Source organism: Urocitellus parryii, chromosome 6 (genome assembly GCF_045843805.1).
Source record: "Urocitellus parryii isolate mUroPar1 chromosome 6, mUroPar1.hap1, whole genome shotgun sequence".
In the NCBI taxonomy this organism is placed as follows: Eukaryota; Metazoa; Chordata; class Mammalia; order Rodentia; family Sciuridae; genus Urocitellus; species Urocitellus parryii.
In genome coordinates this window covers 171,083,948-171,097,004 of record NC_135536.1, presented here as the reverse complement: position 1 = coordinate 171,097,004, position 13,057 = coordinate 171,083,948, and the positions used below count along the sequence as shown (strand labels likewise).

At 41.3% G+C, this 13,057-nt stretch overlaps 2 protein-coding genes across 13 annotated transcripts in view; both read right to left on the bottom strand.

The window, feature by feature from the left end:
- The window catches only part of Ubox5 (U-box domain containing 5), a 30,230-nt gene extending 18,947 nt beyond the window's left edge, over positions 1-11,283 (bottom strand). Inside the window, exon 1 of one of the 5 annotated variants that reach the window (XM_026409720.2) lies at positions 11,196-11,283. The gene's annotated coding sequence lies outside the window, so the exon portion shown is untranslated. Of the gene's footprint in view, positions 1-8,637; positions 8,720-10,040; positions 10,081-10,840; positions 11,006-11,195 lie in introns of those variants that run through there. The other 4 variants (XM_026409719.2, XM_077799527.1, XM_026409718.2 and 1 more) reach the window with 4 other exon arrangements.
- On the bottom strand, positions 2,839-11,276 carry Fastkd5 (FAST kinase domains 5). 8 transcript variants are annotated; one of them, XM_026409714.2, is made up of 3 exons: positions 10,919-10,971; positions 10,544-10,565; positions 2,839-5,923 (listed from the first exon to the last, which is right to left on the bottom strand). In XM_026409714.2, exon 3 carries the CDS (start codon positions 5,870-5,872, stop codon positions 3,446-3,448), a length of 2,427 nt encoding a protein of 808 aa, XP_026265499.1. In that variant the 5' UTR covers positions 5,873-5,923; positions 10,544-10,565; positions 10,919-10,971; the 3' UTR covers positions 2,839-3,445. The 8 variants fall into 8 exon arrangements, with proteins under 8 accessions (XP_026265499.1, XP_026265498.1, XP_026265500.1 ...); XM_026409713.2 differs by having other exon boundaries at positions 10,529-10,565; positions 10,919-10,958; XM_026409715.2 differs by lacking the exons at positions 10,544-10,565; positions 10,919-10,971 and adding an exon at positions 11,196-11,276.
- Positions 11,284-13,057: the final 1,774 nt, after the last annotated feature.

Genomic DNA, 13,057 nt, shown 5'->3' with positions numbered 1-13,057 from the left:
CAAACCACAGCATCAAAATGAGGCACAAATGGACATGTTTTTCTTTTAAAAGATTCAGACTCAAAACAAGATATACAATGAATTGCCTTAATAACAATGTCAGGGAAATTCTATGGGATCTCAGGTGAGGTGGCCAGGCTCTACAATCAACCTGACCTTAATCCGGTCCCTTTCCTCCAGGACCTAATTTCGAGTCTTATCTCCCTCCTGAATTTTCAACTATCTCCAATTATAGTACTCTATTTTTAACAAATGCAATCATTCATTCAAGTCTATTCTATGCACCACCACCACCACCACCCCACCCAAATAAAACCTGTCTTGATGCTATGCTTTAGGGTTGCCAGATTTAACAAATAAAAACTGTTCACCTAAACCTGAACTTCAGCCGGGAATGGTGACACACACCTATAATCCCAGCAACATGGGAGACTGAGGCAGGAGGATCCCAAATTCAAGGTCAGCCTTAGCAATTCAGCAATTCTGTATCTCAAAATAAAAAGGACTAGAGATGGGGGCTGGGATTGTGGCTCAGCGGTACAGCGCTTGCCTAGCACGGGCGGGACCTGGGTTCGATCCTCAGCACCAAATAAAAATAAAGGCATTGTGTTGTGTCCATCTACACCTAAAAAAATAAATATTTAAAAAAAAAAAAGGACTAGGGATGTAGCTCAGTGGTAAAGCATCCATGGATTCAATCCTCAGACATTACCTGTTCACACACACATATACACACACACAAGAAAAAGCCCAAACTTCAGCAAAACAATGAATTATTTTAAGTATAAGAAATGTCCCACCCAGTGCAGAGACACACACCTATAATCCCAGCTACTCAGGAAGCTGAGGTAGGAGGATCACAAGCTCAATGCCAGCCTGGGCAACCTAGCAAGAACCTGTCTCAAAATAGAAAAATAACAAGTACTGGGGATATAGTTTAGTGATAGAGAATCTGAGAGTCTGAATTCAACCCACAGTACTTCAAGGAGAAAGAGAGAAAGAGAGAGAAAGAGAGAGAAAGAGAGAGAAAGAGAGAGAAAGAGAGAGAGAGAGAGAGAGAGAGAGAGAGAGAGAGAGAGAGAGAGAGAGATCACATGTACTATTTGGGTCACAAACTAAAATAATTTATTAGAGACTCAGAAAAGTAGGAACAAAAAATAAAAGGAACTCCCTCAACATTATAAAGGGTTTATGAAAAAACCCACAACTAACATCATAATTGGTGAAAGGTTGGAGCTAGGGATGTGGCTCAAGTAGTAGTGTGCTCGCCTGGCATGCGTGAGGCACTGGGTTCGATCCTCAGCACTACATAAAAAATAAAATAAAAATACTGTGTCCACCTAAAGCTAAAAAATAAATATTAAAAAAAATAATTGGTGAAAAATTGAAAGCATTCAAGGAACAATACAAGGATACCTACTTTCACCAATTCTATTCTTTATCTTACTAGAAGTTCTTGCCAAAGCAATCAGGCAAGAAAAAGAAATCCAAAGTGGAAAGAGAAACATAAAGCTATCTCTATGTTCAGACAACATGAGCTGACATACAGAAAATTCTAAAGGATCCAAACAATAACAACAACAAAAAAACCCCAATGTGAGCTAATAACTGAATGAAGCAAAATAGCATGTTTGACAGATCATGATCAAAAGCCAATGGAGCTAGGTATGAGGGCACATGCCTATGATCCAACTACTTGGGAAGCTGAAATAGGAGCATCCCAAGTTTGAGGCCAGCCTCAGTAACTGAGGCCCTGTCTCAAAAATAACAAGGGCTGGGGATATGGCTCAGTGGCAAAATGCCCCTGGGTTGAATCATCAATATGGAAAAAAAAAATGAAAAAAAGACTGAAGTGCTGTTGGTCAGAGTGAGAAATCTTCTCTGAAGAAGTGACCTTTGAGAGACCTTAACAATAGGAGGAGGGATCCCTCTTTCTTTTGCAGTGTGGGGGAATCAAACCTCATACATGGTAGGCAAGCAATCTACCACTGAACTACATCTGTAGTCCAGAGTGATCCCTTTTGAAAGGAATTTTCACAGACCCCAAGTGTTTACTAAAATTACTTATATTGTTATTTACACAGAAAATCTCTATGTTGGTGACTCTAGTATAAGCAAAAAGGAATCAACAAAACCTGTCCATGGGACTACCTGATTTGAAAGGTAACTCATTTTCTTCCCATCTGGGCTACTTGCCATGAAAAACATGCATCAGATTTGGGAACTACTGGCCTCTTAGGCTCTTATATAATTCTATTTTTCTAGGTCCAATTTTAAGAAGAAAATATGGGAGGCCTGGAGAGAAGAGTTTATGCAAGAAGTGTAGAAATGTGGAATAGGGAGCTAAGAAGAAGATATTAACTCCAATTCTGAAATTGGAAGAACAAGCAACTAAGGATAACCAATCAAATCTAAACAAAAATGAGAACTTTCATTTTAGACTGTGAAGAACACACACAGAGGTAAAGTCCTGAAATGTAAGTAAAGCTGTGATTCTTCTTTAAAACAAAGAATATGATAACTACTTTTATAAAAATTGGCTCTAGACAATACCTAAATTTTTATTCTAAAAGTTTAAAATAACTGAGACATAAGGCTAGTAAACAAAGTGCAACAGGAGGGCTGGGGTTGTGGCTCAGATGTAGAGCACTCGCCAGGCATGCTTGAGGCACTGGGTTTAATCCTGTGCACCATACAAAAATAAAATAAAGGTATTGTGTCCACCTACAACTAAAAAATATTTTTAAAAAAAGAAAGAAGGAAATAAAAACTGCAATAGGAATTACTAGACCATGGACATTTTAAAATGTTTATTACTTACTAAGAGTAATATGCACAAATTAGCAATAACTTATTACTGCTACAGGTCACAATTAATTCACAGTTAACATATATTAGCTCAATCTGTAACAGATAACACCATGATTAATTCTCTTCAACAGATGATTTTATTACTAAATTTACATTCTGGCTTTTATAATTATTTTGCTGTATAAATTGAGTATGATTTTATTCAAAATGCTTGGGACCAGGCTGGGCACAGCGACGCACACCTGTATTCCCAGTGGCTGGGGAGGCTGAGGCAGGAAAATAGCAAGTTTAAAGCTAGCCTCATCAACTTAGAGAGGTCCTAAGCAACTTAGCAAGACCCTGTCTCAAAACAACAACAACAAAAAAAAGGGTCGGAATGTGGAGCCTCTGGCTCAGTTCCTAGTTAAAAAAAAAAAAAAAAAAGCTTGAGACAAGAAAGACTTTGAGTTGCTTCAGATTAAGAAATATCTGCATAGACTACCATTTGAATATCCCTAATCCAAAAGTCTAAAATCCAAAGTTAATGTCATGGTGGTACTCAAAGTTCCAGATTCTGGAACGTTTTGGATTTTCAAATTAGGGATGCTCAACCTGTACACCAACAGTTTAGAGTAAAAATACCCATGAAAGCCCTTTAGAGAACAGAAGTGAACACTTTCTCATGGAGGAAAGCCAGCTTCTCTAAACGAGTTCGTTTTAGTAGTGGGAGCCATTCCCAGTAGGATAATTCTACCACATGGTACCCAAGCCGAACCAGCTGCCGCCTCTTCATATTGTGCAGTCCAAGCAGATCCCTGGAACCATAGCAATATTGGTTCCTGTTCGTCAGCTGAATAGCCAGCTTCACTGGTGGGGCCTGCACATGGGCTGAGGGATGCAGGCCAGCCATCTCCACAGCTCCCAATCTACCTGCCATATTGGAAAGAAAGTTCCCCAAGGATTCTTTCTCTGACTTTACAGGCTGCTGCAAAGTCTCTGACTCACTGTTCCCCTGGAAATGCCCTCTTGCTTTCCCTTTCAGCAACTGATTCATCAAATTATCTGTAAGGCTGACTCCTACATGCTTAAGCCTTAATTCGGCTACATCATCAGCTGGTATGGCTTCTTTATTAAATGGTAATGGCTTCATGTTAATGTCAAGCTGGACCTCTAAGTCAGAAGACCGAGTATGAGGCAAAATCATATGGTGCTTGATGTACTGGGGGCCGCCCAACATGGTCTCAAGTAAAGAGAGAGCTTCTAGGAATTCAGGCTTTGAGTTCATATCTTTCCTTGCTAAATTCCAAAGCTTAGCAGATGCCTCTTGCTGAAGGTAAGAACTAAGACGACTGCCTCTATAATCTGGACACTCAACACCAACTGTACCATCAAGAGTATACAGTTCCTTGGTGAGTTCAAATTTACTTCTCTCCTGAGCTAGCTTGACAAACCCTGGACTCAAAGCAAAATCAATAAGCTCTATTGGAAAGTACTCCGAAAATGCTAGACCCAGCAGGCAGGTGGGCAGGTGTTCTGGATATTGGTTGAATTCAGGCATCTTTCTGTGAATTTCATTGATCAGGCTAGAATAAAATTCTTCTGTGTTGGGTGGCTTATAATTCAGAGTTCCAAATGACCACAGAATTTTGGCAATATCTTTACTGCGACAGTGCACTACTCTAGGAGGCAAAGAAGCAGCCACGGCATTCATTACTCCTTCATCCAGAAAGTGTAAAGCTGAGCAGGCAAGAGTCAGGTGCATAACACCCTGAACCCCCAGGGAAGGAATTCGCTGAGGAGCTATCTCTCCAAAGCGCTTCATGAAATTTACGTGATCCACATGAGTGAATCTGAACATTTTAAGAATATGCACTAAGGCATGACTACTCAGATGCTCCATGTCAGCACAAGCCAAATCTCCAAGTTTCCGCATTACAAATTCAGAGAGACTACTACTTGACTTAAAGAATCCCAAACAGATTGTACCAACCTCCTCTAAGTTGATCAAATCTATATACTTAAGGATCAATGATTCCAGTTTTTGCATTAGGTCCTGAGGCACCTGTCGACTTTCACCTATAATATAAATTAAGTGAATCAGCTGGGACAAGGATAGATCTTTCCAGTGCAAATTAAGGTAACTAAAAAAAATTTTTAAAAACTGAGGTACTCTGAGACCTAAGCACCGCCAGAGATCAGCCACCAAGAGAAGCTGATTCAGACTCATCTCCCATACCTGTTGACAAAACCTGGTTTCATACACATCTAGCATTGAATGAGAGTGAGGAATTCCTAAACTAACAAAGGCTTTCAAAATACTGATTAGATCTGGAATATCAAAGACTTGTATATTTTTCACACTCAATTGGCAGAGCAGAGCAAAGCTGGTACTTGTCAGCAAAACAGGATGCTGTTCTGTAGGCAAAGAGCTCAGCTTACAGAAATAATCAGCAATGATTTGAGGTTGAAGGTTACTTTGATAAACTGTGACTTTGTGCAAAATTAGTTCGCCTTCTGAAACAGAGAGGGGCTGACAAGTCTCAGATCTGTTATAGCTGTGAAGCTGGTATTCTGGCCTTAGCTGTAGGAAAACTCGGGTGCCTTCAAAGGAATCAAAAACTTCTACATCCTCTTCATCAATTTTCATAGTCCTGGGTGAGTCCAGCTGCAACTTCCTGGCTTTAGAGGTAGAAGCTTTGCTGAATTCCAAACCCAGAAAGGCATGGCTGATTGTGAAGACCCTCTGAGAAAAGGTGCCACTACCAACGTTCTTAACTTTTCTGGCAGGATGGCAGGAACTACTACGCTCAGGAGGGGCCTTTCCCCTATGTCGTATATTGCTTCCCATATTCCAATATGCCACACTTTGGGTGGCACTGTAGGCAAAAGAATCGCGAAATGCTTGATATTTTAAAGGTTTTAATAATTTGAGAGTAGCTGCCATTCTGATGTCAGTACTGATCTTTTTGGCAGTCAGAGCACAGTCCTCACAGGTTTGACCAAACAATTTCTTGTTTATATGATGCTTGATTAGAGCTGGACGGGGAGATGTTCCACAGAAACTGCCTGGAATCTTCGGCATATCACAAGAGTCACGGTTCACAAATGACTCAGCCCGAATTGGTGCCAGATACTGAAAAAAGGGTAGATGAAGAATGAGTGGCTTCCACCTATCACATAACCAAAATTTATACATTATAAGAAATAGAGTCAAACCACACTGTTATCCACTCAAGTTAGTCTACTGCTAGTGAATGCCCAAACAACAAAACAGAATGCTATCAAAGATAAACTGTGTACCTTGAATAAAGGCAGAGAAAAACCCCAAACCCAGGGTACCAGAGTAGTTCCTAGACTGCTGTTCAGTCCACACTTTCTTCCTTTCAGAAGAGAAGCAGTGACAACTAGAGAAGACAGGTGCTCTACTAATACTCAATAGAAAGCTGGGAGTGAAAGTAAGCAATCATTCCATCTCTTTAATATCAACACAGAAAGATCACACTTGGAGAACAGAAAGTTTATAAAAACTGCCATGCATAAAGGAAAAAGTGGGATTTGGTATAAGATTTAACTTATACACAAAATAACACTCCCAATTCTTATAATTCAAACTTTTAATTACAAAATTCTGTTATTCTAACACTATGCCTATACCTTTCAGAAGATGGTGACTGTTATCTCCAGAAGGATTTTTTTAGTTCTAGAGTCTGAATCAAGGAGTACTCTACCACTGTGCTACATCTCCAGCCCTTTTTGAGACAGAGTCTCACTACATTATTCAGGCTGGCTTCAAACCTTCAATCCATGGGCCACTGTGCTAAGCACCAGGGGGCTTGTAAGAGAATCTGAATCACTAGTGCAAAGTAGTTGTTCAGCCAGGAAGTATATTCAGAAATTCATGTTGAGCTAGGAGTGATTCAGTGGCAGAGCACTTCCCTAACTGTGTGAGGCCCTGGGTTCAATCCCCAATACTACTAAAAAAGAAAAAAAATGAACTCTAAGCAGGGCTTAGAGTTCAGGGAACATCATTTTACCATACTACCTGGCTACCATGTGGGGGAGCAGTGCAGCTTTCCTATGATAAAGGCAGATTGGCAACACTTCTACTGAGACAAGTACTGAATCAAGTGCTGATTATATCCTTACTCTGCCTGTAAACAGTACAATTTTCATTTTTCTTCCATGGCAGAAATCATAGAGGCTATGAAACTGACTCTGCCATACTCTTGCTTTCCTTAATAGTTATTCTTTCTTTCCATTTAGGTGCCAAAGCCTAATAAGCAAAAACTGAGATCTGAGCTGCCAACTCATGGAGCACATAAGGCTATTCCACAAGGGTTGCAGAAAATTCCACAAGGGCTCTCAGGGGGTCAGAATGACTTTCTGAAATGTCTGCCCAATTCTGCTGTCAGGTCCTTTCTTCCAGAGCCCATAGCATAAGAACCACAACTATAAGGCAGGCCAGTGGCTATTATGGTAGGCAAACTACATAGGCTTCTCTTGGTGGCAGGAATGTATTTAATTTCTTTCTTTGTGAACTATAGCAGAAATCTTTCACAGTACATCTTTATACAGTTGGCTGCTGTTTTATTGGTTTGGTTTGGGCTTTGTTTTGTTTTGTTGTTGTTGTTGTTTGCAGTACTATGGCTTCTTCAAGCAGAATTTGGGACTTCAAGAGGTAGATTGCCAAATCTGAATCTATAGTATCTGACTCTAGGTTGAATCTCTTGGTAGGCAAAAATAGTCCATAGGTGCTGGGGTGGTGGCGCATGCCTATAATCCCAGCAACTCAGGAGGCTGAGGCAGGAGGATCATGAGTTCAAACCCAGCCTCAGCAACTAAGAGCAGCCGTAAGCAACCCCGTCTCAAAAAATAAAAAGGACTGGGGATGTAGCTCAGTGATAAAGCACATGCTTAGCATGCGTGAGGAATTGAGTTCAATCTCCAGCACCACCAGGAAAAAAAAAAAAAAAAGAGGATTTATATGCCTTAAAATAGTCACTAAGAATCTCAACAGGGTAACACAGGCATGAAGGAAATAAAAGACAAAACAGGTAATAGAATGCTCTAGTTGACAGAACAGGGCCTTTAAGAAAACCTGCTTGAGACCTGGAATTTAAATTTAGTCCAACACTGTATGAAACTAAAAGTTATACACATTAAATCTATAGTCCTTCATCTCCTCTGAATTCTTTAGAGATCCTTCATAGACATAACTTAAAAAAAAAAAAAACTTTCTCTTTTTGATTTTTAACAAAATATCCATATAAAAACTGAAAACAAGTCAAATGTCCATCCAGTAGGAAGAGGCTGGTTTGCATGGTATGTTTGTGACAGACACAAGTACACACAAATATTCAACAGAGTGAATGGTTACACAAATGAGTGCCATTACCTAAAACAGTCTTTTTTCCCAGTATTAGGGCACTTTACCCCAGCCCGTTTAGTGTTTTTTGTTGTTGTTGTTTTTAGATAGGATCTTGCTAAATTGCCAAGCCTGGCCCCAAACTTGCAATCCTCTTTCCTCAGCCTCCTGAGTCACTGGAATTACAGGTATATGCCACTGTATGCGGCTTCATCTCCTTTTTTAAAAAAATATTTTTTTAGATGTTGCTAGACATTTATTTTATTCATTTATTTATACGTAGTGCTGAGAATCGAACCCAGTGCCTCAGACATGCTAGGCAAGTGCTCTACCACTGAGCTACAACCCCAGCCCCTCATCTCTTCTTTAGGAGTCATACTGAATTAGAGTGGATCGTTAGAGACCTTAGACCCTGACATTTCCAAAAGGCACTGCCCAAACCACCCTGAATGATGTGATTTTACAAGGGTGAGGAATCTTACCTTTCCATCTTCCAGGTACAAGTCTGAGCAAGGCCAAAAAGCTTCATTTTAAACTATGGTCGAGAAGTTAGAAAAAGGGAGCCAGGTAGAAGAAGGCAGCCAAGCTAACTGTAGATTAAATATATGACACTCTCAGCATATACAGTTTACCAGTTGCCAGATCTTACCCCTCAGTTCTCATTATTTTTTTTAAATATATTTTTTTAAATTGTAGTTGAACAAAATACCTTTATTTTATTTATTTATTTTTATGTGGTGCTGAGGATCAAAGCCAGCACCTCACATGTGCTAGGCAAGCATTATACTGCTGAACCACAACCCCAGTCCATCAATTCTCATTCTTTTCCTAGAAAGGAAAAGATCTTCCTAAGTACCAATAAAATCACCATAAATAATGAATACTCCAATGCCACCACTATCACCTTTAAAAAAAATTTTTTTCCCTTAGTACTAGGAATTGAATCCAGGGCTTCACGCATGTTAGGGACATACTCTACCACTGAGCTACATTCCCAGCCACCAACCCCATTTTTGTCTCAGCAAATAATTTGTTGAGCAACCAAAAAGCAAAAAGACATATTCTACCACTGAGCTACATTCCCAGCCACCAACCCCATTTTTGTCTCAGCAAATTATTTGTTGAGCAACCAAAAAGCAAAGAATTAACTTTCTCTAGGTGAATCCTACTGCTGAGAGCCTCCAAAGCTTTAAAAGCTCCCAGTCAGGGCTTACAGGTAGACAGTAAAGACACTCAGCTGTTAAGGAGGATATTAACTGAGCCAGACTTTTCTGCACTTCTGTTTTTGTACAAGAGCAAGGCCTACAAGAGAAGGGTCTACTAGTAGAAAGAAGGTTAAGAGTTAGTGCGAAGAAGGTGTCTAGGTTAAGGTTAAGTATTATCCACTAAGATAAGCCAAATCAAAATCAAGTCTAGCAACCCATCCCCTCCTTTTTGTTCTAGTTCTAGTGCTTATAGGAGAGACATTAGCACATCAAATCATCTGTGAAACCTTTTTGCCTTTTATAGCCCTCCCTGGCCTTCTAAGATACCACTACTCTTCTATCAGAATGGCAAGAAGGGTGTGGGTAGAGATAGTCTGACAAAGATGCAGATGATCTTGTCAGAGTCACTTCTTTCAAAGAATTTCATAAGACCCTATTTTTAGAAACTCTCTCCTCATGTAAGTGGAATAAAAGTTTTTATGAATGGACTTTTCAAAAAAAAAAAAAAAGAAAGAAAGAAAGAAAAGAAATCTCCATAACAACAGGGAACAGACATTTGTGTCCACCAGAGAAAAGAGGAAATCAAGGCACGTAAAAAGAAGTACCCACAAAGTCATGAAAGAAAATTCCCAAATAAATGGCCTGAGTACCTATTACTGTTAGTGCATGCTTGGTCTTACCTGGTTTTCCAATTTGCAATGTTTTGCTTATGCTTTTTAGTCAGGCAAATGAGGAACTTCAAAATTCTTTTATATCAAACTTGATTATTTACATGATGAATGGCAAGGCCTTGTTAGAGATCAGAAAAAAAAAAAACACTAAACAGAAAAGAAAACCACACAGAAAAATGAATATCAGTCTTGCATTATTCAGGACTCACTCTCTCAGCTGTATGATACAGCAGTGTTTTCATATTTTATTTTGGTCCACCAGGCAGGAGTAAATCATTCACGGGATTGCTCAAGGCCATTCAGGGCTATTAAGTGCAAAGCCAGCTGTTACTACTTAACAGTGTGCCCAAACTGCAGAAAACATGATTGGAGCACAAAAACACCAGCCATTGTTAATACTAAAGCATTGAGCTATGATCTCCACAGGATGAAACACTGTCAATCGGTCTACACTGAGTAAGCAATGAAGTGCCACCTGAGAAGCCCAAGGTTTGCACCTGGTATACGGGTACCTGCTCAGTCAGGTCAGAGAAGCTTTGTCATGATATGCACAAAAACAAAAAAAAAAGATCAATTATTTCCTGTCCCTGGAAAGAAAAGAGGGAGGGACAACAATACTACTCTGAATTAGGCTTGCACAGCCAGAAACTCTCTGCTAAAATGGGAAAAAGGCATATATCAAACTGGTACTTACTTAAGACTCACCCCACCCCAATCAAGTTCTAAGCAAAATACTCTAAGGCCTGGCTAATCGAAGCGTGGTCTGCTGGAAGCTGGTTAGAAAAAGAATTTCAGGCCCCACCCCGAACCTGCTATCTCCAAGTGAGGATGAAAGGCACGCCAGAAGGTCTCACTACATTCTCACAACAGCTCTAGGAGGCACGTACTGTTGGAATCTTCCTTTCACCCGGGAGGGGGGAATCAAGGTTGCGGTCTCCTGCCCAAGGTCAAAGAACTCCGGAGTGGAGAGGGTCGCCGAGGTTCTCTCCAGAGGAGATCCTCTGAGAGTCGTCCGCGCATTGGCCGGGAAGCGCTGACCAGGGCCTCGACTGACGCAAGCCCTGGGCGGACCTGAAGGGCAGGAGGCACAGCCGAAAGCGAAGTCGGTCGCAGGCACACGGAGCGGCCGCCGTGACATCTTCCCGGGCCACCGCCACCACTCACCTGAACCTGGTGAAGGCGGGCAGCGCAACACCAGACTCTGAAGCCCGCCCGCCGCAGCAACACACTTACTCCTCCGGCAGTACTCGGCCTCACAGCCCAACTTCCGGCCAACTGCCCGCTACTTCCGCCTGCTGCGCGAGCGACGGGTGCGGCTGAGGCTCAAAAACCTCTGTCAGAGTTTTCCAAGGACATTTTTCACTGGAGGCTTTTGACGAGGAGAATGAGGGAATCTAAGACCTGCCGAGGGAAAATACTTTCCCGAATGAATCGCTCTGGAAGTAATTGAGCAGCATAGTCAGTTTCGACTCTCAGGACCTCGTTCAGGGTTTTATGGCCTTGGGGAATTCATGTAAACTCTCTTAGTGTCTCATCTGTACAATGAGGGTAATAGGGCATTTATAATAGAAATGTATCTGCAAAGTGCTCTCAAGAGAAGACTTAGTGATGGAGAGAAGAGCTGTTGAATAGCTAAAACTTGAACCCAGGTGATATTACACTTCCCTTAATAAGGGTCTCATACCTGAATCGATTTGGGCACAAATCTTAGGCAAAAAAGAAACTCTACCAAGCCTCTACTTGTCAGGAGGGCCTGGCCCCAGACTGCCATTCCTGAGGGCACTTGAGAGCAGCTGATCAGGTTCTTTGTATCTTATCAGTGCCCGAGCTACTGATTCAGTCATCTTAAGTGCTGTGAAGAGATATGAGAAAGCATGCTCCCTCCAGGGCACCAACTTGCAAGGGAGACAAAACAAATGTAGAGAAGACATAACCTTGCAAGGAGGAGCAAGCATGGCATCCCAACTCCTGAGCTTTGCCTAGGTGTGAACATTTGGGAACTCAGACTACTGGCACCACTGCTTAGGGGGCATTCTTTCAACAGATCAAACCAAGGAAAACTGTTAGCTGCTGATTACAACTCTGGCTTTGGCAGCAGAATCCAAAAACGAGAGGAAGTCCATCCCCAGGGAGTGATCCATAATTGCTCCAGGGCAGTTGTGCCAGTCCCAAGCGCCTTTGCCAAAACTCAATTTCCCAGTCTCCCTTAAAGTGGGAAGAGCATGTGACTCATTTCTGGCCAACAAGATTTAAAGGGAAGGGTGTTGACAATGTTCTGCGAAGGCAAAACTAAAGCTTGGGTTTGGGCAGCCACCTTGTGGCAAGGAGGAAACACTAAGTTAGAATGGGAGAGTGGGAAGAAAAAAAGTGTAGGTCCACCATGATGGATGAACCTCCACTTCCACCTGTGATACCCACATCCTTACTTCTTATCTGATGAGAAAAAAATAAACCACTTATTGAAGTCCTGTAAGTCAGGTTGTATTACATATAACAAAATGCATTCCTTTTTTTTTTTTAAATAATATGGAGATTAAACCAGGGCTGCTTTACCACTAATCTACATTCCCAGCCCTTTTAAAATTTTTTTGTTTGTTGTTTTGTTTTGTTTGAGATGGTATCTTGTTAAGTTGCTGAGGCTGGCCTCAGACTTATGATTCCTGCATCAGCCTCCTGAGTTGCTGGGATTACAGGTATGTGCCACCACATCTGGCTCAGCAAGATGTATTAATTGTGGGTTCTCTGAGGACAGAAGGAATTATAAAAGGATAGCTTACTGCTATGCCACATGCTTGGGTACCTTTTGCCATTAACTGCAAATCTGTTCTCAGCCTTCAACTTATGTGTGTGTGCGCACCATGTGTGTTGGGGAATCAAACACCAGGGTTTCATGCATGCTAGGCGAGTGCTCTATCACTGAGCTATACTCCTAGCTTTTTAGCTTTCATTTCAATGCCCTCAACCATCACCAATCACCGTAAGGTGGATCAAGTGACTGAAGACTACAGCTTGCAACCTGCATTGCC

Coding starts and splice junctions, on each gene's coding strand:
- Fastkd5 (XM_026409715.2), bottom strand. CDS start 5,872: ATGCCGAAGATTCCAGGCAGTTTCTGTGGAACATCTCCCCGTCCAGCT.